The sequence below is a fragment of the Podarcis gaigeae genome (genome assembly GCF_964106915.1).
Source record: "Podarcis gaigeae genome assembly, chromosome: 1".
Taxonomy (NCBI): domain Eukaryota; kingdom Metazoa; phylum Chordata; class Lepidosauria; order Squamata; family Lacertidae; genus Podarcis; species Podarcis gaigeae.
Window position 1 is genome coordinate 135,021,504 of NC_139678.1, and position 25,229 is coordinate 135,046,732.

The window sequence follows — 25,229 nt, forward strand, 5'->3', positions numbered from 1 at the left end:
CAGCCAGTAGCTCATGTTTCTTACTGATCTGCCCATTCATAATGTATGTTCCTTCATAATTCTTTGTCAACAGTTTAGCTTATAGTGCATCTTGTTACAGATTCTGGGTGGACTTAATAGTGTGACAGCCTCTCCAGCGGGAGAAAATATGATGCTGAGATATATATAAAAAGTTCTTCAGATGCTAGCTGCTACTAATTTAAAGGTGGTTGCTGAGGGAAAGGCTTGTTAAGAGCATGACAGAACATGTGCGTTATTCACAACTGCCAGTAGAAAGCAAGGTGGCCCCCTCCTGTTTCTCCATTTAATAAAAGCCTATCCTATCCTTTAGGAGTTTGGGCAACAAAAACCGCTCGTGGCGTATATACAACTGCTCTCTTTTGCCTCTGTTAATCAGGTTGGGCAGCTTTTTGAGTTGTTAAAAATGTGTAAACCTGTTTGACATTGGGGCAAAATAAATATGTACGTACACCCCAGGAAACAAAACCTCTCCCAAAACACTTTCAAGTCAAAAACTAATATTTGTCTCCAGCCCTGAGCATTGCTGGACAGAGAGTTGTGATGGATTCAGTCACATCGGCTAGAGTCATAGAATCCTACAACTGTAGAGTCGGAAAGGACCTCGGGGTCATCTAGTCCATCCCCCTGCAATGCAGGAATCAATGCAGGAGTCCTTCAGCAACACTTTCGTGGGCTTAAGATGCAAAACAAGTCATGAATATTAATAGTCCAAAGATCCTGAATCTTTTAACTTGTGTTCTTGCATTCAAGAGGTTAAGGAAACTCCCAATTTGTTGTGTGAAGAATTGTAGGTTGCTCCATCCTCTTCTCTGCTAGATGGCACTGGTGAGGGCCGAAAAAGAGAGATGCTTAATTCATCCTCGTTAGAGAGAGCTCACTATTTACAAACTTGCTTTTCCTCTGTGCCAATACAGCTGATTTTCTGGATACTCGAGCTGGAGTCCTGTGATACTAATGCAGCTGGTGCTGAGCTGGGAGTCGTAGCAAAGCAATTCTGCAACCTGCCACTCACAGAAAGGGTCCACAAGTCTTACGTTTTAGGGGTCACACTACTGCATTACCTGGATGTCTACAGTTTCATGTACAAGGTTTGTGTTGCGTTTGAATCTTAAAAATATCTCCTATAATTTTCCAAGCTTGTTTGGATCAGTACAAATCTTCTGCTTCTTTTGTTGCTTTGAACATAATAGGAAAGAAGTTCAGGAAATCAATCAACCTGGTTTGTGTGCCCATGTGCAGCAATGGTGTCATGTCTGTGAGCAATGGATACTCATAAAATGATGTAGTCTTTAAATGGCCATAGCCTTTGTTGGCATAAGGTAAAGGTAAAGGGACCGCTGACAATTAAGTCCAGTCACAAATGTCTCTGGAGTTGCAGCGTTCATCTCACTTTATAGGCCGAGGGAGCCAGCGTTTGTCCGCTTCCGCAGACAATTTTCCTGGGTCATGGTGTGCTGCTGACAGATGACTCCAAGCTTAATTCCCTCTCATTAATGATTGCTTCAGGAATGATGTGAGCCTGGGCTCTCCCACCATTATAAAAATAATCATGGTTGTAGCTGTGATGAGGTTCAGGACAAGCTTTTCCTGAGCCTAGTTCACCTACCAGTGAAAATATCTAGCAGTGCAAAGGGTAAAGGAAGACAAATACAACCAAGCCATTGTCCCATCTTCCTTCTGCATTCAGTTCTTTACGGGGTCACACCTGTGCACGATAACCTCAAACAATACCCTAAAGGAACCTATCTTCTAATTTTGCATTGCACAAATCTTTAATATTGCTATTACGAATACTAATCTGTTGCTGTGCTGCCATGTTGTATATTGTCACAGTCCACCCCAATCTCTGGGCAGTGCGAGGTTCCAGGCGCTTAGCCAAGGTTTGGGTTCCCTTTTGAAAAAGAGGCACAGTGGAGATTGTGGTGTCTTTAGGATATATAGTTTCTTTACAGATATATACAACCTGAGCCTATGATAGAGGGCTTCACAGTCTTAGCACCCCAAAAGGCGCTTATTCCTCGCATAGCCGCAGCCTTGGATTCAAGCAGAAATAAGCCGTGGCTTTCTCCCTGCCTGTTCAGTTGCAGCTTTGTCCTCTAGGTCACATCATAGCAAATTCTGCCCTCAAAACTCCACCCTCAAAGAAAGGGTGGAGGAGCTCCACCCATTTGCTATCTAGCATAGAATCCTCTTTCCTTTTGTTCTCTTAATGGCCCATCACCCAGGCTGGCCTGACTATTCCAGCAATTGAATCCAGGTATTAGAAGGGTCTCCATACTTCCTCCCACCTTGCAAACTGGTCTAGCACTCATAACAATATATTTTAAAATGTAGCCCATTGAAGAATATTTTTTTAACAGATGATTTTGTAGAATTTAATAAAGCAATGATTAACCCGAGTCCAACTCCAAATTGCATTGAAGCACTCAAGAGTTATTACCTACTTGAAAATGTAATTTCTAAACTATGTTTAGCAATTGTATAATATTCCCTCTTCCCCTCTTCCTTGGCCCAATAAACCACTCTTTCCTTTGCTCCCTGCTTCCCTAGTCAGACCTGCGAAATCTCAGGCCTATCAAAAATTCCGTATCCATTTTGTTCCACATGTATATTGACTGCACTCCAAAAGGGACATTTTTATATGCCAATAAGAGCTCCGAACCAGAAGCCAAAGCCAGTTTTTCTCTATCACTGCAATAATGAATAGTTTCTATCCAAGAGCTCTGATTGCAGGGCCAGTTGTAAGAAATAGCAAGCAGTGAGTAGTAAGGAATGAGATAGGTTTTAGGTTATGCTATGCTTCTAATAGGTTATGTTATATTCTGGATTATGTTATGTTCTAATAGATTATGTCTGAATAGGATGAGAGTGTTGGAGATACGTGCGAATGTGTATGTGAATCCGGTCTTGGGTGTTTGATTTTCGTTGTTGTGTATACTGTGTATATACGGACAATGACAATAAATCTATCTATCATCTATCTATCTATCTATCTATCATCTATCTATCTATCTATCTATCTATCTATCTATCTATATCTATCTATCTATCTATCTATCTATCTATCTATCTATCTATCTATCATCTATCTATCTAATGTGATGAGAGGTTACCAGGTTGCCGAAGGCTCACATCCTGGGATCTAATGGCAGGTGAGGAGAGAGATCTTAGCTTTGCCTGGTGGAGACAGAGGATGGCACCTGATGTCTCAGAGCCTTGCTGTGCTTGTAGCCACAAGATGCACATAGGGCGCAGGGCTACGCCAATGCAAGCACCCACACTTTCTTTTTCAAGTTATACCAGTGGTTTATTTTGGAGTAGCAAAGAGACAGCATTTAGGATGACGGGGAGAAGATCAGGTTTCTGGCAAGAGGCTCCTGTTATTTTGACTCTCCCCCTATTGTGTATGCTATTATATTCTGCAGAAAAGTGCAAATGGTCATCTTGCAAGACTTAAATGGCCTTGAAATTATTAATAGGAACAATAAGTCGCAGTTGGGGTAGGTTAAAAACCACAGCAGCCTACAGCAAATATGGCTTTGAAAAATGTATTTCACTGTCCAAAGCTCGTAGCATGCAGCAACTTTCCCCTTCTCTCTTGTTTTACAAAAACACATTTGAGCAATACATCTTCAAAATTGCACTGCCTCACTTAAACCTAAAAAAAATTCTGATTTTTAAAAAACTTCTTTTCAACTGGGATAATAAAAAAGGCCACTCCCTGTCTTTTGTCTTAAGTTGCCTAAAAGCCATTCTAGGCAAAATCTAAACGATAAAACAGCCATGTTCAGTCATTTGCCTGAACTTGCAGAAAGTGGAAGCAGGGGCAGGCTCCCACGCCCCACTTCCCATGTCCCCAGATGTGTAGGCTGCTCTTCAGATCTTTCTGTTAAGCGCTGAAGAGGGTTTTGAAGAGTATTTGATGGAACCTGTTTGATTGTCTTATCAGGGTTTCTCATTGCAGGAAATTTTCTATGCATGTTCAGTTTAACATACTTAACCAGCCCTCTAGATGCTTTTACTGTAATCCCACAAAGATCTGAAGAGCAGGCTTGCCTTATTGCCCCCCTCCACCATCCCATAACTAACGAAAATAAATAAAGTGATTTTCAAATGCAGCAGAACAAATTGCATGCTGTATCTGGACTTTGGTGTCTTCTTCCTCATCTTCTCCTTGCCAGTGTTGATAATCTATTCGGTGGTCCATGCATGGTGAAAAGGTACCAAGCAGGGCTGGTGTGGGTTTCCTCAGCAATGTAGCACTGTAGGAACTGTGTTTTACTTGCAGGTATATGTTGTTCAATCAATATGCTTTATCCATAAAGAATGAAAAGATGTTTGGGGCAGGATCTTGGCAAATCATGCCTGCTTTGAATACTTTCCTTCGTACTGAATTATACAAGTTCAACACTGAGCCAGTGTTGATTATTTTACAGACCTAGGAAATGCTAACATATTTGGGGTGGATCCACACACAGGAAAAAATAAGTCAGAAATTAAACAGTTATAACAAAAGAAAAAAACGCTATGTAAAAATCACATGGAAAATTTATTTGTTCTCTGGCGCCATCAGGTGTTGCATGTTTATAATGCATTCAAAGCAATTTTTTTCACTAATGAATACAATCGCAATTCAGCCAAATTTAAGCAGTTTTAAGTTCTATTTATTTCAGCAGGAGAGGTTTAAAAGCATGTGCTCAATGCTCCTATTGGGATCATTAGGATCTAAAAGTTCTCTGTTTTGATTTTGTACCTCACATGCTTAGTTTTGGTTATGATGTTCCTTTTTCTTTGCTATTCTAGGTGCTTTTCCCAAGGGAACTTCAAACTTCTTTGGATAAAGTGCTAGCTCTTCTCAAGGATTTGGATCACATCAAGGAACAGGTTGCATCAGACGTCCGTCCACTCTTAGATGCAATTCATTCACTTAAAAAACTACGTCAGTCAAGAAATGTACCACTGTCCAAGGTTGGTTTTCTTTTTCAATAGGCAAAAAACAAAAAATCCTTCTAAATAATAAATACTGTTGTGAAAACTAGTTACTGGTAGAGTTTCCAGGAATGTTAGCAAACATAACTAAAGATCAAAAAAAAATATTATGTGTATAAATAGCAAATCATATGTTTTCCAGAAAGGGAAACCATGTTAGTTTGCTGCAGCCGAAACAATAGCCTTGTGGCACCTTAAAGACAAATGGATTTATAACAGCGTAAGGTTTGATTTCTGCTACAGAATACTTCTTTAGATGCATAACAGTGTTTTACCCTGAACCCGTTTTATGCATCGGGTGCAGTTACTGTAGTCCACAAAAGCGTATGCCATAATAAATTTACTGGTCTTTAAGGTGCCACAAAACTCTTTTTGTTGTTTTATGGTCTATTTTGGGGGAAGAATTCCAGGTAGGACAGGAGGAGCCATAATGAAGGTGGCCAGTTGTATATCAGGTCTTTCTGCACTGTATTTAGCACTAAAGTATGTGCAAGATTTTACTGTTGTTGTTATTTAAAATAGATCCCCCCCCCCACCGGCAGTAATATTTTTTTTGGAACTGGCTTTAACATGAATCAAATAAAAATACATAACCATTTATGTATTTAAATACATAACCATTCTGCCACCAGAATGTGGCAGCTAGACTGGTGACTGGGAGCGGCTGCCAAGACCATATAACACTGGTCTTGAAAGCCCTACATTGGCTGCCAGTACGTTTCCGAGAACAGTTCAAAGTGTTGGTGCTGACCTTGAAAGCCCTAAACGGCCTCAGCCCAGTAGACCTGAAGGAGCGTCTGCACCCCCATCATTCAGCCCAGACACTGAGGTCCAGCACCGAGGGCCTTCTGGTGGGTCCCCCTGCAAGAAGTGATGTTACAGGGAACCAAGCAGAGGGCCTTCTCGGTAGTGACGCCCGTCCTGTGGAACGCCCTCCCACCAGATGTCAAGGAAATAGACAACTACCTGACTTTTAGAAGACATCTGAGGGCAGTACTGATATCCATCTTGTGACTGACTAGGAGGGGGGCTTTTCTGTTGTGACCCCATCTCCCCTGTGAGATAGAGCAGGTGCCAACTGTGCTTTGCTTTCAGGGCTGATCAAAACTTAGCTATTCTGCCAGGCTTTCACTGGCTATTTCCACCAACTTAACATGGTTTCCACTGATTTGCTCTATATTTTAATGAATTCTAAATGATGTTTTATTGTGAGCCACCTTCTTAATGAAAAGTAGAAATTTCTTTTCCTATAAAATTCTGAAATTTTTCTTTTTCCTGCCCATCCCCAAAGGAAGGCCATTTTTAAAAATTTTGACTGCCATTTCACTCTCACAATGTCCTGGAATGATGTCATGTCCAGGGCACTGTGGTAGATACAGAATGGTGGACAGCTGCCATCACAGCAGCTGCCTACTTCCTGCAACAAATTACAACTACTGTAGGAAAAAAGAAATAGATGCAGTCCCAAGAAATGTGGTGGACAATTTCTCCTGTCCACTCACTCCTTGTTCCCTGGTGGGGTAGCAGGATATTGGTACCACTTTGTGGTTCATCTCAGGTGCCAAAAAGTCTTGGGTCGGCTCTGCATAACACCCAGACACAACACTAACCATCCTAGTCCCATTTTGGCTGCCAATGTTATATGTTGCCACATAAATGTTATGCCATATATAAATTTGAATGTTACCATTATCTCATTTGCCAAAATTTATTCTGTCCATCAACATGCCTTCTGTTTGCTTCCACAGGCATTGTCTCAGGCAAGCAACTTAACAATGAACAGAGGGACATTTAAAATCATTTCGAAAGCTCTCTGCAATGAGGAAATCACTCCTTTGTTCTTTGAGTCTCTGCTTCCAGATTTTGAAGAGCAGAATGTTCACCATTCTTCTGTACAAGATGAGCAAATACAACATATTATGAATAAATATGGCATCCCACAGAACACCAGTGAGTTGTTAATACTATTGGTAACTGAAGCCTCTTGTAAAACCTACTGGGTACAACCCAACAAAATTATTGGGTGGGAGCAAGTTGTAACAAGTCTTAATTGGGAATTAAGATTTCAACTCATTGCTTTCAGGAGAACATAAGCACAATTAGGAATGTGCAAAACTGCATTTGTTTATTTCTTCAGAATTGTCCAATATGTTTTTTAAAAGTCCACTAATAGCCTGCTTATCAAAATCCCATGAACCTCTGCAAGATCATGGTCATGTTTATGTGCATATTTATGCCATTTACATTTCTTGATATGAGGAAACAGGCAAATAAAGATGTCCTAAATATTTTAGACTTTTCCCCTTTCACTCTTTCAACCATTGATCAACCTTATTCCCTTATAAATTAGTTAGAGGTCAATGAAATCTAAACACACATACAATCATAATCCAATAAGATACTCTATTGTGAACACTATTGAAGTTGCATAGGAACTGGTCCAAGAATAGCTTTCTTTTGTCCTCCCACCTGTCTCACCAGGTAGAATAGAAATCTGGGACCTTAAAGATCAGCTTTCATTCTAACTTCATGGCTTATTAGTAAGGGTAATTAAAAGTCATATTTCTAGAGTTAGAAAAGCACTTATATGAGCAGGATTCTGTGCTTTTATATCAGCTGAGTAGGAGGATGATCACAAGAGGGGATGGCAGAGTGGCCAAGGGTGTATTTTGCATAAGGACCAGATTCAATCCAGTTATAAAGGATTTCAGGTGGCAGGAAAGACCTAATCTTGAGACCTGGTGCCAGTCAGACCATTGGTCCAATGACAATACGAGTCAGAATGGACTCAGTATGGCAGCACCATATGTTCATAAGGGCGCTCCGGTCTCAATGAGATCAAATTCTGCAATACATGTTTGTATGTAGTTATGGTGACCTATTTCAAAAATGGAAAACTGACTTTGCTGCTGGAATTGCTGAGCTTTCAGCAGACACTTTACAAAGAAATGCAAGGTTTGCATTTTCTTGGTGCAAGAAAAGTTTCTATCTGAAAAGTGAAGCAAGGCAGACAGCAGTTGAAGTGGCTTTAATACATTGCCAAATCTAAAGTCCCCAATGAGTTTGGCTTTAGTATTCAGAAAGGTCACTGCTTTTATTTTGAGGAGTTGTTTTTCCATCTGTACTGACACTCGCTCCTCTGAGCTCCAAAAGCTCCATTTAACCTTAAACAGAAGAGGTTTTTGCTAGAACAATAAGAACCTTGTTAGCTGAGTTCAGCTATGGGAGATCTTTGGGGAGGATTAGCTTTGTCAAAAGGCATCACATCAGGATGTGAAGACAGGGCTTTCAAGGGATTCTTCAAGCATCTGCTCTCATCTGGCAAGCATCAATATCTGCATCCAGACTGTGCATCTGTGTTATATGTGCTAATTCTCACACCGACTCTGTCTTTTTCTAGCATCGTTCTGCACATCAATCTTTTTGGACTTGGTGAAAACACCTACAGGGGCTTTAATTTGGACTTTCTTAAAGCCCATGCTGTTTGGGAGGATTCTGTATACACCAGACACCCCTGAAACAAGAGCAATCATGGAGAAGGTAACACCACGCTCAATAAAATCAATAGTTCTTGGTGATTAGAAAACACTTGGTACTTGCAGTAGATACCAATTAGGAGGTTGCTTCTCCAGTGACTTGGGAACATATGGAATTCCTAATGTTAATTTGCCTTCAGAATATGTGACTTAGTTGGGAAGAAGTTTTGTAAAAATAGCAAGAAATTACTATTAACCAGTGTGAGACTGCTCTCATAATCAGGGAGCAAACCAAGGCATCAAAGCACTGTAATTCACTTGATTGACTAGATATGCATTTTTCTTTGCCCATATATTTTCTGTTCTCTCACCTAAATTCTCTTAGTCTAATGCAACACTGAAACTGATGGCTGAATTAACACAAAAATCCCAGGAGTGGCTGGACAATTCACCATTGCTGATGAGCTCACTGAATATGTTAAAGGAAACTATTCCAATAGCAAAGGTATGAAACGTTTACTCCCTATCTCCGTGACTGATCAAGTGTTGATTTTGTCTTGATATGGTTTTTGTGCTAGTTGATTTGTACATCTGGATTAATAATTATGCTTAACATCTCATAGCATAGGATTCCAGCAAAGTTGACCTCACCTCGGAGCTCCCTGATTCATAAAATAAGGTCCCCTCTGCTGCTGCTTACTCTAAAATGTGTGGAAGATGAGAAGTGTTTCATTCTCTCATAGAAAGGGGAGCATTGCCTACATGCTCAGGCCTGAAAAACTTTCATGTGCCAGACTTCTGTCCGTGATGAATGATGCGTCAGCCTTGCTGTCAGCATTGCAACCATTTTCACATGTATCATGAATGGGGAAAGGGCCTTGCAGCAAGTGAATGAGTGGGTGTGTGAAAGGTTTTAATCAGAAGCAAGAAACCAGAGACATCATAATGATTTCACAATGGAGTCTCCATCTCCTGTCATCTGGCTATCTAAAGTTCTCTCCCCCAAACTCAGGCTTTATGGGCCAACCACTGCTAATTTCTCAACAAAATGCCAAAGTTATTTTGGCTCAACTATAGTTGCATACTTCCTATTAACTGTCACATGTACCTTCTTGCAATTTGGGGGTAGGGAGAGCTTGCTCTCTCTCTGCTTGGGGGCCAGAGTTGGTGGCGCTTTCTCTGCAGTGGTGCTGAGGCTGCGGTACTTTGGACCATCTGGCCCTTCACATGGGGTTTTCTAATGAGGAAGGTAGGCATAGCTTTTGGGCCTTTTGCAAGGGAAGGTTAACTGATCAAACGGATGACAGAGCTAGTTCCCTGTCTAATTTTTAAGTGCAAATTCACCTGTCTGTATCTTTATGGTATTTTAATTAAGTTGCTTAGTTTTTTAAAAAAGTTATATCATTGTTACAATGTGTGATTGTTTTGAGGTCTTGTATTGCCCCCTTGGAGCAACTCTGTTTTATGGGAAAGTATGCGGTCTGAAAAGTTTAAAATACTTTTTTTCATGATTACATTAATATCTTTGAGCCTTTCCCTAAATTGTAGAGATACCTGTGTGCTGACAGGCTGGTACCTGCTCTATTATCTAAGAAAACCTGTTTGAGTCAGGAGGATCAAAATGGCTCTGTAGCATAATGAGTTGAAATATTTGAATTCAAGCTACAAAATTCAGACCTTCTTCATAAATCAGTGCTAAAACTGCCCTCTGGCGCTGAGTCCTATGGCAACAATCATTTTCTTTTTACTATGAAGTTGCAGCTGTCTTCTGTCAAATGATGTCTTTATTAACTCATGGTAGCATGTGAAATTCAAGACAATGTATCTGACAGAGCTAGCTATAACACAGGAACTTATTAACTCATGTAAGCAGTCAAATTCAGTATAACACAGTCAGTATAGCAAGGCTTGAGGGAAACCTTAGGGGTATTTTATTTTTTGTAACATGGAAATAAAATCTGGATGCTAGAAAAATTCATGCATCTCATGATGTCTTAATGGTGGCTTGTTTTTCTCTCAAGTAAGCCCATTTGAAAGCTTCATATGAAACATGCATATCAAGGCTATAAATAGGGATAAACAAAATTAGTAGCGCTCATAAAGTGCTATAAAGTGAGCTGGTTTTGTTCTGCTGCCCTTCCGCTTATGCCTGATACAGTACTATCTGCTCCACTGTGTGCTGTGGTTTTGTTTTCAATCTGTCATGCTCTATGCTGCTGTGCTATGCTATATCTACAAATCCATTGTCTTTCCTGCATGTTCCCTTTCAAAGTTTGATAAACAACAAATATCCTTGTGCCACCTTAAAGACAATGTTAGTGAACTGGCTAATGGACCATTACAAAACCATCTATGAATGCAAACCTAACCATGCCTACTTAGAAGTTAGTCATACTGAATTTAGTGGGGCTTACCTTCTGGTAAGTGAGGTTAAGAGTGTAGCCTCTTTCACTGCCTTGACTTGCCATCCTATATTACTTCCCTCACTCAGTTAACAGAGGTAGGCAGTTGAGTTACAAGTCAAGAAAATTTCAAGGGGAAAAAAGTAAAGGAACTTTCATTTAAATTTCCTTTTTTTCCAAATTACTTTTATTAATTTTCCAAATTATTACAAATCAAACCAAATTAATTTAATTCAATTTCTTAAAATCAGGTATTCCACTCCTGTTCCAAACTTATGATCATGATCATCATTTCCTCACATTGCCACATCATTTCTTATTTTGAGTCCAGTTAACATCCTTCACTTGCCGTTAAACCATTCTTCCAGCTGGCCGCTTTTTTCACCTTCCAACCAGCACCTCTGTTACGTCTTGTAAATAAGTAATCCATTTCACGTGTGTAGTCCTTCATATACATTGTTGTTCCAGACCTGGTGTGCTGGGAGAGTTAATTACTATCTTCCATTGTTCAGTTCTTTGCAGTGTTTATCTGGATGGTACAAGGTCAAATTTCATTTTTCCCGTTGTTTACCAACTAGCGTATGAGCTGCAGCCATAAATAACTTACGGAATGCATATCCAAACTCTGCCATTAAAATTCTGCTCTGGAGTTCTTCCTTGGCACACAGTTTCTCAAATTCAATCTCTTTGCCAGATCTGTTTAGCAGCATTTCATTCTCTCCCTACTGCATTCCTCCAACAGCAGTTCAGGAATAATTTTAAATAAAGTCCATTCAGCCTCAGTCGAGGGGGGAGGGCTTAGTAAACCCTTGTTAAATTCCTTGTTGACAATAAATCAAAAGCCTCCCCCTCTTTTCTGAAGTAACAAACAGAATAACATACCAGTAGCTACACACATCCTTTTCATTATGTGGGGGGGGGGGGGGAGGAATAAATGAGATCATTTGAGAACCATAAGAAAGCACCAAGCACCTTGTCCTCCTCCTTCCTTTCCTGGCTGTTATAAGGATTCTTGAGCTTCAAAGAAAACATTCAGACACCTTCAAAGAGCCAAGCACAGTCCTTTCAGCAGCTGACTGATTGCAGCCCATTAGCATATGTTGGTCCAGGAGCGTCTCTTGATTAATGCCAATTAACCAAACTGTGGAGGAACCAACTGCAAATCATGCCGGAGACGGAGGCTCCTCCATGGCAAGGACACACTCCCAGGTCGCACCCGCTCTGCCTTTCAAGTTGGCAGACATGGGCTTGAGCGGCGCAGTGGGATGCAGGGAGTTCCCCAGACCCCACTGGGGAACATTGCCAGGTTTTTTGCCTGAACCTCCCCTTTGCCTGTGGAGGGCAGCGAGGAGCTACTGCTATTGAGTTCGTGATGTAGCCAGAAACCTAACTGAAGTTTACTTTTAAGGGCACTTTTATAGTGGTCAAAAATCCAGATGGTTCTCCCCACTTTGACAAAGAGGCTAGGACTTTAACAGAGGAAGAAATATAAAACCACAGGTAATAAGAGAGATCACTTATTTACATATGAAAAAAACATTTTTGCATTCCATTGACTTCTAAAATTCACAATATGAAGCAGATCAAGGCTGAATCCCTAACTCTATTTACCTGAGAGTAAGCCTCACTGAATTAAATGGGTCCAGTTACAGATAGGTAGCCGTGTTGGTCTGCCATAGTCAAAACAAAAAAAAATTCTTTCCAGTAGCACCTTAAAGACCAACTAAGTCAGTTCTTGGTATGAGCTTTCGTGTGCATGCACACTTCTTCAGATACCAAACTTATGATCATGATCATCATTTCCTCACATTGCCACATCATTTCTTATTTTGAGTCCAGTTCACATCCTTCACTTGCCGTTAAACCATTCTTCCAGCTGGCCACTTTTTTCACCTTACAACCAGCACCTCCGTTACGTCTTGTAAATAAGTAATCCATTTCACGTGCGTAGTCCTTCATATACATTGTTGTTCCAGACCTGGTGTGCTGGGAGAGTTAATTACTATCTTCCATTGTTCAGTTCTTTGCAGTGTTTATCTGGATGGTACAAGGTCAAATTTCATTTTTCCCGTTGTTTACCAACTAGCGTATGAGCTGCATACGCTAGTATCTGGGTATCTGAAGAAGTGTGCATGCACACGAAAGCTCATACCAAGAACTGACTTAGTTGGTCTTTAAGGTGCTACTGGAAGGAATTTTTTTTGTTTTGAATTAAATGGGATTTACTTCTCAGGTTTGCAGTCTTAGTGCATATGGGCTGCCTTAGGCAACAAACAACACTTCAGAAATAAAAAAAGAAAAGTGTACATCGGTGACTTTCTTATACCTTGGCAGTGCCTCCATCAGCCCCACTTTCCTGTTAATTCTCTTTCAAAGTAAATAAAGCAGGTAATGGCCCATGAATTAGCCATCTCCCCACAGGGTTCTAAACATTTATTGAGCTTCATGATAAGAGCATTGTGGAACATCAGGTGAAGTGACATGTAAAAAAATTACATTAATTATGTCAAACCTGCGTACTGAAAAAAATAAAATAGATGCCAGTGTGACTGTGGGTTGCATTCACTTCAAGGAATTCCATCCCAGAATATCCCATATCTGCATCTGCCCATAGCAAAACTCTCAGACATCCCTAGCTATTAATAAAACTGCTCTCTTGCAGAAGGATAATTTTTGCCATTACTCTGAGGCCAAATTTGCTTAGTACTCAGACCAAGTTTCGATTTACAATTTAAAAAACAGATTAAAAAAAAGAGGATTGAGCTGTAGCGTTACATATTTCTTCCACTGTGACTCTTTTCTCCCATATGGATTACCTCACCCTCCTCTATATTGTTTTGAATGAAACTGGAAGACTGATAAGCTCACCTGGAGAACTTTGATTAACAAAAACAGGCCATCATTCAGACAATGTGAGGCACATGAGTTCAGAAGTATTCCTCCCTTCCTTTAAACTGAGTTAGCAACAGTTACATGACATACAGAAACTGGATGCATAGTTTTGGGATGGGCAGATTCATAGGAGCGAAGGGAAGGGCATGCCAGAAATGTAGATATAGGGAGTTTTGGGTTTGACAGTCATCTTTGGATATTGGGGAACAGTTTGCTAAAACCCACTACATGCTCAGCCTTGGTATATAATTATCATGGCAAAATTGTGCTAATCCTGGTGTGTTCCATGGCTTGGTTCCAGTCCAGCCCTTTTACTTCTACAAATGGAAAGCTTGCTGTTCACTTCCTGGGCCTGGCCTACATGACACAAGAAGCCAGCCACTGAAAGAGGAAAAGCTTGTGTCTTCTCTGGGGAACTGACCATACCTTGTTCACAGGGGACTCATTTCCTCCTTTTGACAACTGTGGTTTTAATTTTGAAAAGTGGTTGAATATACTTTGTTTAACCAAGCTCTCATTCCATTATTTCGTAGAATGCACTGCATAATCCCTTTGTGCAAGTGTTCATCAAACTCATGGTGAAACTAGATGCTGATGACCTTCTAAACCAAATTGATGAGCTGGGTAAGTTGTTGCACACAGCCATGCATGCTAACAGTACTAGAGATGTTCCTGATTATACACCTTTACTTGTATCACATAAGTGGGTGGTTGCCGCTGATTTCTATAGGCAAACATAAGTGTGTATTACTTGCAAGTACCCTGTGGAGACACCTATTTTTGGGCCTCATACTAGTTGACACAGTACCCACTAAAAGGGACTACATTTTGTGGGGTGGACAGAACACCCCATGCTTCCCTGTTGCTCCCAAACTGCAAAACATCAGGTTCTTGTGTGAAGTGGGATTGTTGCTCAGGGGTAACAGAGCCCTGTAACCCACTTTAATCATGCAAATCTAAAGTTCTGGTATGCACTTGAATCCCTTCACTTCCACACAATATTAACTGTCTGGAGACACCCAAAATGGGAAGAACCCTAATGTGTGGTTTTATTTGTGAAGGGATTTGCTTTTTGTATGGAAGAGTATTTGGTCATTCAGCCCTCATCTAAGTGGTCTAGGCCAGATACAAGTTTACCCCTTTCAGAGAGAACGAGGCAATCATTAGATCTTTTTCAGCTTTATGAATCTGTGAACAGAAACTACCAAAAGTAACTTCTGCTAATTTTTAGGTTTTCTTGTGTCTTCCACAGGAGACTAGATTATGGCAGAGGTGGTTTTAGGTTGGTGCAACTGGTGTGGTCATCCTGGATACCATCCTGCAGGGCTTGCCAAAACAATGCTGTAGAATACATTTGAGAGGCTGGGGGGGGGGGGGGTTGTCTCACACAGGGCGCTGCTGAAATTTGAGAGCTCAAAGTCCACCACTGATTATGGTTCTCTTGCTTCATTTCCCCACCCCACCCCCAGATGATATACGTTGGGAACTACAGAATAATGCTGACATCATAAACCAGCTTAGCGTCTTAGCAGGACTTTCAGTAAATATCTCCTCATGTGTGTTGTTTGATCGTATCCGTCCATTCAAGACTGTAGAGGAGCTGGAAATGGTGGCAAAAGATTTCTTTTTGAAGAATGAACTTCTTGCAAGTGAGTATTGTCATCTGAATTTGGATTTCTTTACTGAAATGAAATAGTTTTCAACCAAAATTCAAGATGAGGTGTTAAAATGTGGATCTTTGGGCTGAGATGATTCATTCTGGTCTGTTACATCGGTGTTTTGAAATACATTACTTGACAAATCAAAGCTGATCCCCAGTTGCATGTGTTCCAGCATCATTCAGGAATAACTTTTAAAACAAACAAGCAGCCTAGGAAGAAAGTGCATATAATGCAGTGAGTTTATCTGTAAGCAAGGTCTGTTGCGAGAATCAGCAGGGACTGCAGTGGCCAGGTGTGAATCGGATGTATAGCTCACTTCAATTTTTAGTTTAATTCTCTTCCCACCTTTTCCCTCCAATGGGCACATGGGCAGCAGTGCCATATCAATTCTCAATTCAGCTGTCCCCAAATCTGATGATATACCTGTGTTTTTATTGTATACTAACTTAACATCCTTAAGATACTCTGCTTTGCAAATTGAGAATCATAGCACTAGACATTATATTAATGCCTGTTCATTTTATTAAAGCATGCTTGAGATCACAAGCAAAATAAAGGGTGTACACAGCTAGAACAGTGAGAAGGCCAGGCAATTGTATTCAACCTGTTTTTGGCAGGTTCTTTTGAGCATCAAACCCAGGGGAAGCCTCTTCTGCCAAGTCACCCACCTTTCCCTAGACTAGAGCGATTTTTTAAGTTTGCAGTAACTGCTTTTTATTTCTTAGCTATTAGTTGAAGTTGAACACACAAAACAAAAGAAGTTTGCATTGTCAATTAAGAACTGCAGAATCAATATAGCATCTGATACATTAGTGGCATTTACCAGATAAAAAGAGACAGAATATCAGTATTACATACTGATAAGATCATGCCAGAACAATTTATGTTGTGTTGAATAATGTTGTGTTGAGTATTGAGGGATCATTATTACCATAACAAATGAAATGAAACTATCGAGCTACAAGAATTACTTATGACTACTCAAATCTGTTGCATCAATTCTTTCATTAAATGTAATCTCCAAATTCCATTATCAATTTTCTATATGACAAAACATTTTCTCTCTCTTCAGTTGGAGTTCTTTCTTTTGTCTTGTAGCACATATAGAAACAAGGTGATAAGGAACTGAGAAACATATTTAACAGGATTGGTTAAACAACAGACACAACTTCTGATCCCTGTCTATAGGCCTCTGAGTTTGAATCCCAGAGTTCAAGGCTAGTGTCAAGGGTCAACTTGCTGATGGCCCCCCACCCCAGTAAGAAACCTACTGACACGAACCCCCCTTAGCCCTGCTGCAGTGAAATGCATTTCTCTCTCTTTCTCTTTAAAAGGTATCATTTTCAAGCCATTCTCAGACAGAAAGAGGGAGGAGACAGAAATTCCTGGCAACCTTTCCTTTCCACCGCTAGTCAACTACACCATCCGAATGAGCAGCAAGATTTCCCAAACAACCAGAAGAATACGAGAGAAAATCTGGACGGTGGGTCCACATAACTCAGCCTCGCAAAGTCAGATCTACAGCCGAGCATTTATCTACATCCAGGATAGCATTGACAGAGCAATCATTGAATTGCAGACTGGGAAAACGGCAGAAGAAATCGCAGTACAAGTTCAGGCTACCCCCTACCCCTGCTACAACAAAGACATGTAAGTCTGCTGACTAAACCTCAATAAGCAGAGTGTTTAATAAATGGTAGAGCGTTTACAGCAGTATGCTCTCTGTGGGGCTGCCCTTGGGCCTAGCCTGGAAGCTCCACCTGGTGCAGAATGGGGCTCCTGGGTGGGGGCACAAAGCTACCAACATGTGACACCACTGTTAAAACATCTGCACAGGCTCCCCACCTACTACTGGGCCACCTTCAAGGACCTTGCACCAATTTACAAAGCCCTCAACAACTTAGGTCCAGGGTACCTGAGGGACTTCCTGAACTGTTATCTCCTAGCTCAGCCACTGAGATCATCTGCAGGGACATCATTGGCAACATTAAATTGAGTCTTTGGTGTCATCAGCCCAGTGGAATGTTATGCAACAGAGATTTGGGAGGTGCTTTCTGTTTTAACCTTCAAAAACCTGCTGAAAACTGTTCTGTGCCACCAAGTTGATGCAGACAATAAGGAAACCATCTTTCCTCAATAGCAGTTGATCTCTCAGTATACATTTTTATGAGGGGTTTTTAATGGTATATAGATATGGTATTATGATATAGTGTTATATAAATAATTTTTATAAATAAATAAACATTATAGTGGGACAGAAATATGATCACTCACAACCTCAGCAGTTGTATCAGGCTTCTTTGCTAAAACACTTCCTGGTCAGATAAAACCACCATAATGTGACAACTGGCAAAGGGATCAAGCAAGACCTCCAAAGCAAACAGCGATCCTGATTTGGATGGCTCATTCAAATCACAGTTTGATAGTTTGGATATAATGTCTGTCTGTGCTTTGATCCAACTCATGGAGAGTGTTACATCTGAATGTCCCCAAGCTTCATTTATGCCTTCATAGGCTGCCTTAACAATATGCGAAACCCTGAAAAACTATGTTCCTTTTCTTTTATGCCAACCTCTACCCACCTCCCTCCCTACCCACACCCACCCACCCACCCATTGTTGTGGAATCCTGTAACATCTGGTTGCCTGTATCTTAACTTTAAGAATTAAGTAATTTTTACTTCTCAGATAGGAATCTCCCCTTCTTAAATTATTTAATGATAGCCATGGTAAGGTTTGATTTCTCACTATCACTGTTTTAGGCATTGCTAATGGTAAATTGTCTTTGATCCAAGTGTTTTGTGTAAGTAAACTCAGAATACAAGTGGATCCATACCAAATTCATACCATGTATGCTCTATCAATAAATGATTGCAAAAATAATCATTTTCAGTGGGACTTAGTTCCACGTAAATATGATTCAGTTTCCAAATTAAACCTATGCATGTTTACTCAGAAGTAAATCTAAGTTTGCAGTCCTGTATACACAGGAAATTGCCAGGGAATAAGCTATGTTGAATACAGTAGGATATAAGTCTGAGTAAACATGACTAGGACAGGACTTGTCTGGCATAGATGTTATTGCTGCTTTCATATTCATCTCCTGAGAAGATCACAGCGTCAAGTGATATTTCTGCAAAACATGGCAAAACATAGTAGGCTTTGTTTTGAGGCGGAAAATTGAAACTACTTCCAGTCTCTAACTTCATAGAGTTTTGCAAAGGTATAAGAGCCCTTATACCTTTATCCCTACATAGGTTTATACAGAGGAATATTAAGTATCAGTCAAGGAAGGGTGGGGCACAAAACATGGCTCAATGTAGGGACTCTGAGAGCCACAAACCAGTAGCTGTAGGTTTTTGTAATAGCAAAAATTATTTCATTGGATGTAGTTACCACTTCCTAGAATGAGCCAAATGTTTTTTAACTATAGTCCAAGTTTCAGAGAAAAACAAAGGCTTTTATGTTGAAAGTCATGTTAGTTATCCCTCCCTAATCCAACATACTTTGCCTTTGCAGCTAAATAATTTCTTTTCTTTTTACAGGTTCCTAACCAGTGTGACTTACTCCCTTCCATTCATGTTGATGGCTGCTTGGATACTTTACATTGCAGCCTTTGTGAAGAAACTCGTTGAAGAAAAAGACCTGAGGCTTTACGAGGTAGTCTGAAGTTTTGAGTATTCACCACACCCTGCGGCTGCATCTGCCGGAGTCTGAGTACCTGGGTGGAAGGAATCCAGTCTATAGGGTTCCCTGTTAACTTATTCACAGAGACTGACAGAGAAACCACTTATGAAAGCTATGCCCTGAGCTCCTCTCCAAAACAATTCATACAAGCAAATTCAGTGGAAATTGCTTCTGGATAAGACCTGAGAAGGCAGGTCTCAGAGTTCATTTTTCAGAATGAGAGATAGACTACCAACAAGACTTGCACCTTTAAAAGCTAACAGCTAGTTCTCCAAGAATGTAGAGGGGCCTAGCAGTTGAAGTTGATCTTGAAGACATTCCAGTCTTCTTTGTGGTGCTCCTATGCTGTTTATCACTCCTATGTAGGGATGCAGGAGAAATTCAGTTCCTTTTTCCAGTGAAAGCTGAAGCTATTGAATTTGCACTTTCTGAAACAGTATGTGAACTGAAGCACATCTACATTTTGCGGTGCAGTTCTCCAACTAATGTTTGAAAATATGCATATATTCAGGAAAAGTATACATAAAAATGAATATATTAGTGAAAACTCCTTGCATTGGGGGACATTGCTTGCAAAATTGTGTACATTAGTCAAAACTGCATATAAAATGAGTTTGTATTCAATGTTGATGGATTTTCAGGAAGATTTTTACAATTTCATTTATAAATTGATGCAAAATGTGGAGAACTCAATTTAAGATTGGAAAAATGAGAAACCAAGAAAGCAGAAGCAGATCCTTCTGTTCTTACTCCTAATTATGCATATTTAACATTATTTGTTCTTTGAAATATTTCTTACCCTTCTTTCACCACAACGCAATTCTCGGGTAGGATACAATTAAAACAGATAAATGACAACTTGAAAAATAATAAATGACAGGAATCCAGGCACTGGTGTCCAGCAAAGGCCTAGGCAAATAGGCAGCATCAGAAGGGTGAGCAGGAGCTGCAGCACAGAGGGGAGGTGCTCCAAAGCTGGGGCCCACAATGACAAACCTCCTTGGTAGATCTCAACAGCCAGGCAGATCTATGTGGGAGGAGGCACTCTCGCCAAGTTATGTGGGGCTTTATAAGTCAATGCAAGCACCCTGCAATGGGCTTGGTAGCATATAGACACCCAGTGTAGTTCTGTCACGATTGGTGTAAATTGTTGGCAATAGGCAGTCCCCAATAAGAGCTCAGCTACCTCATTCAGCACTAACTGCAGCTTCCAAAACAGCTTCCAGGGCAGCTCCACATAGAGTGCACATTTCAGCAGTCCATGCTTAAGGTTGTTGTTGTTTAGTCGTTTAGTCGTGTCCGACTCTTTGTGACCCCCTGGACCAGAGCACGCCAGGCACTTCTATCTTCCACTGCCTCCCGCAGTTTGGTCAGACTGATGTTTGTAGCTTCGAGAACACTGTCCCGCCATCTTGTCCTCTGTCGTCCCCTTCTCCTTGTGCCCTCCATCTTTCCCAACATCAGGGTCTTTTCCAGGGAGTCTTCTCTTCTCATGAGGTGGCCAAAGTCTTGGAGCCTCAGCTTCAGGATCTGTCCTTCCAGTGAGCACTCAGGGCTGATTTCCTTCAGAATGGAGAGGTTTGATCTTCTTGCAGTCCATGGGACTCTCCAGAGTCTCCTCCAGCACCATAATTCAAAAACATCAATTCTTTGGCGATCAGCCTTCTTGATGGTCCAGCTCTCTAGTTACCTGCACTTGAAACTTTCCCTGTCAAGACCATGTGTCCTGCGTGCAAGTTATGCATCATGCATATTATTAGCCCTGCCCCCATTTCATCAGTGTGCAGTGTGACAAAATATGTGCAGGAGTATAATTCTCACTTTCTTGGCACTCCAACAGGGAATATTTGTCTGGAAAAGTTCCATTGGGAACAAACATCAAGAGGAAAACTGTGGGATGTAGTTGGGCAGGGTCTGTTGCTCAATGGAAGAGCACCTGCTTTGCATGCTGAAGGTCTCAGGATCGATCCCTGCAGAGACGGACCTTGGCACCTCAGATTTCAGCGGCACCCTGTGCACCGCCAAAATCTGGCACACCTCTCCCCACACCTCTCGCTGTGCAGTGGAGTACTGGTGGCAGAGCCTGCTTTGGCACCCCAGACGTTTTGAGCCCAGTACAGCCACACAGTCACACTCTGAGCCACTCTGATCCCTGGCATTTCCAGGCCTGACTGGGAAAGACTCCTGTCTGAAACTCTGGAGACCCACTGCCAATCAATGTCAGCCATGCTTAACTCGATGTGCAAACGGTCTGACCTTTCGTAAGACAGCTTCCTGAGCTCTTAAAAACTTTTGGACACAGCAAAGGGCTTCTTTGGGTTATGGGCCTCTAAAAGAAAGCCATAGATTATAGAAGAAAGGTCATTAGTAAGATCAGTGATTGGAAGCTGTTCGCTATTTTGTTTAGATACATCAGCGAGTTGTTAAGAAATTATTTCTTTCATAATTGGTTCTTCTGACATGATTCTACTTCCCTGACCTCTTACATACCATGGTGTTTTATGTGTTATTATCTCAAGTGAGGCATGTGCAAGATTAGATTTCCTGTGAGACAACATAGCGATCAATGTGAAAATCTTTCCCCTTCTTAACTTGATTTAGTTTTCAAACTGAACTTCCACCAGAGGAGCAAAAGGGCTTTGTAATTCTTTGTCTTGGTAGTCAGTGAAGTACAGCATCCACTTCCACAGAATCAATTATTGCCTTAGCCCAACTACTCTCAATTTAGTGTACACTTATTTAAAATATGAAGCTATTTCTGCTAAAAGTGTTCCTGTGTGCTGTCCTAACACTCAGTGGGACTTTTAGCACTTTCATTAGCGATTCAATCGATTCCACAGGTTAAACAAAGAAAATTATTGTTTTTGAGCAAACAGATCCCCACAGAGATACTACTATTTCACAGAATCATCTTGGGTCCTCTAGTTGAACCCCCTGCAATGCAGGAATCTCAGCTAAAGCATCCATGACAGATGGCCATCCAAACTCTGCTTTAAAACCTCGAATGAGGCAGAGGGCACCACCTTCTGAGGGAATTTGTTCCACTGTGAAACAGCTCTGATGCCATTTGTGTAATATTAGAAAAGCACCAAGTGCGGAGAGTCTCAACTTTTGTAGAGTTATATCTGTGTATCTAATCCTCAAAGTATTTGTAGGGAAAGGGCAGAGTAGCTCTGTCAGAGGTTAGCTTCAGAGAGTCTTGGCCATGCCAGAATAACTCTCTCTTGCAAAATGTGGTAATGCAGGCATGAGGAGGAGTTATAGTGTGATCTTCTCACACCTCTGGTGTTGCGTTTTTGCCAGGGAAGAAGCTGTGTTAAAGCAGCTCAACAATGTAACATAAGAAATGGTCCACACATTCTTGTTTATGCTGAGTTAAAAAAATAACCAGGCAAAATATTTGGGGCAAATGGAGCAAAATATTTCACACGTGCACCAGTAGCAATCATGGAAGTCGTACAAGGAAGTCTACCTCCTAATCCTTGAGTTATAAATGTTCACTCCAAAGAAACAGCCTGGAAATGTTAAATGGAGTGGATTTTAGGGTGGGGTGCATGATTTGTTCAGCAGATTGGCAATTTAAAATATTAGAACAGCTGGTATTTTTGAGAAACCTATCTATTTGGGAGGTAAGTGCCACTCCGCTTGAACTCCACCATGGTGTTAGTTTATTTATTTCATTTTTTTTTTTTTGTCATAGCTTAGCAAGTTAGAGATTCCAACTTTTTGATCATAATACATTAAAGATTATGGTGCAGGAAACAATACTTGTTAGAAGAAGCTGGCAGAGCTATTGCTGACCTGGCACCAGTCAATAGTCCCTACTGGGAGCACACTTGATAGGTTGGGCCATTGCCATTTGTAAACCTATCAATGCACACATAGCCCACTGGCCTTGTAAGGCAACCTCTACAACACCCAATTTTAAAACACACACACACACACACACAAAACAAAACCTACTTTGCTGTTAGTCAGAGTTTGCAGAAATATGAACTGGAGAGGTATCAGTGGCCTCAATCATCTGATTTCTCACAATTCATTAGGGTGTGGATATTCAGTTTAGTGGGGCACAATTTGGGCATTCCTGGTAAGGACTGACACGTTCCTCTCAGAGACTGTAAAACTGAAATTAATGCTGCAGACCACCAGTCCCCCCTTCTATTTTAAAAGAAGAGACAATGGCCATCTTACTATGCCTACAGTACATAATTAGAATATCCGGGTGGCGCTGTGGTCTAAACCACTGAGCCTCTTGGGCTTGCCGATCGGAAGGTCGGTGGTTCAAATCCCCGCGATGGGGTGAGCTCCCATTTCTCAGTCCCAGCTCCTGCCAACCTAGCAGTTTGAAAGCACACTCGTGCAGGAAGATAAATAGGTACCACTGTGGCGGGAAGGTAAATGGCGTTTCCATGTGCTGTGGCACTCATCACAGTCCTCCGTGCGCCAGTAGTGGTTTAGTCATGCTGGCCACATGACCTGGAAAACTGTCTGTGGACAAACACCAGCTCTCTCAGCCTGAAAGCAAGATGAGCGGTACAACCCCATAGTTGCCTTTGACTGGACTTAACCGTCCAGGGGTCCTTTACCTTTTTTACCTGGGTGAGCTCCTGTTGCTCAGTCCCAGCTCCTTCGAAAGCATGTCAAAGTGCAAGTAGATAAATAGGTACCGCTCCAGCAGGAAGATAAATGGCATTTTCCCTCGGCCAATAAAGCGAGATGAGCACTGCAAGCCCAGAGTCGTTCACGACTGGGCTTAACTGTCAGGGGTCCTTTACCTGTTTTAGAAGACGACAGCACTTAATTCTTTGGTGTTTGTCTAAATGGTTTTATTGCTTTAGAGTTGGCTAAATTGATTTTATTTTTCTTTGAGTTTGTGTTTCTGTGTTTTAGTCTGTTTTTACCCTGTGCACCTCTTTGAAACTGGTTTCTAAATTTGTTTTCATAATAAATAATAGTAATAACTAATATCCATGTTTGAATTCAATTAAGTGGCTATCCTTTTATTATTTCTCCCTCCATAGTATATGAAGATGATGGGTGTCAATTCCAGCAGTCACTTCATCGCCTGGTTCATTGAGTGTGCCACCTTTCTCCTAATTACTACCACGTTTCTCATTGTTATGCTCAAAGTTGGGAACGTCCTTTCCAAAATAAACGTTGTGATACTGTTCCTGTACCTCCTGGACTACAGCTTCTCCATCATCGCCATGTGCTACCTCATCAGCGTCTTCTTCAACAACACCAACATTGCTGCCTTGGTGGGCTGTCTCATCTACATCTTGACCTTTTTCCCATTCATCGTCCTGCTTGTCGTTGAGAATCACGTCAGCTTTTCCGTGAAGAGCCTGCTGGTAAACCTCTCAGCCATGTTAAGATGCGTGAAGGTGCTGGGGCAGCCTTAGTCAACCTGGAGCCCACAGAAGTTTTGGACTACAACTCCCATCCGCTCCAGCAGGGCAGTGCTAGGTGGGGCTGGTGGGAATTGTAGTTCAAGACATCTGAAGGCTGGGGGAAGGGTCATTTACCAAAGAATTTTTGTGTGTGGGGGGGGGGGGGTCAACTTAAATACACATTTTGGCTTGTCTCTCAACCACACAATAGCAGTGGTGTAATATTAGGCTCAATTGCTTCAGGCAGCAGGGTTCACAGGCCCAGCAGATTCCAATGCTGATCTCCCTTCTTATTCCTGACGTAGATCTTCCTTCATCTCTACTTCCCTGGTGGGAAGGGGGGGGGGACGCCATTTTGGGGTCTGCCTCAGGTGCCAAAATGTCTTGGGTCGGCCCTAGTTAACACTTCTATGTTTCCTCTTATCCAATACAGGGTAAAATAGATGAGAACTGGCAAAATGTCTAGAATATTTGGTTTGGATGTGCAATGCTGGATTCAAAAAAGCACTCTCTCTCTCTCTCTCTCTCTGTGTGTGTGTGTGTGTGTGTGAGAGAGAGAGAGAGAGAGAGAGAGAGAGAGAGCCAGTTTATAGAGTGAACTGCATGGATATTTCCTTACTCTCCTTGTAGGAAGAAGAGTCTACGGGGATAATAAGAATAATTCCCAAGGCTTCTTTGTGCTCATTCTCTCAGGAATGCTTTCTTTCTC

General features: G+C 41.3%; 1 protein-coding gene across 1 annotated transcript in view; it reads left to right on the plus strand.

Moving 5' to 3' along the window:
* The window catches only part of ABCA12 (ATP binding cassette subfamily A member 12), a 121,278-nt gene that overhangs the window by 44,798 nt on the left and 51,251 nt on the right, over positions 1–25,229 (plus strand). Inside the window, exons 16-25 of the mRNA XM_083702351.1 lie at positions 936–1,109; positions 4,825–4,989; positions 6,759–6,960; positions 8,411–8,550; positions 8,872–8,991; positions 14,314–14,404; positions 15,250–15,429; positions 16,776–17,091; positions 18,986–19,100; positions 24,152–24,481. Of these exons, the coding sequence (XP_083558477.1) occupies positions 936–1,109; positions 4,825–4,989; positions 6,759–6,960; positions 8,411–8,550; positions 8,872–8,991; positions 14,314–14,404; positions 15,250–15,429; positions 16,776–17,091; positions 18,986–19,100; positions 24,152–24,481 (1,833 nt within the window). The remainder of the gene's footprint in view (positions 1–935; positions 1,110–4,824; positions 4,990–6,758; positions 6,961–8,410; positions 8,551–8,871; positions 8,992–14,313; positions 14,405–15,249; positions 15,430–16,775; positions 17,092–18,985; positions 19,101–24,151; positions 24,482–25,229) is intronic.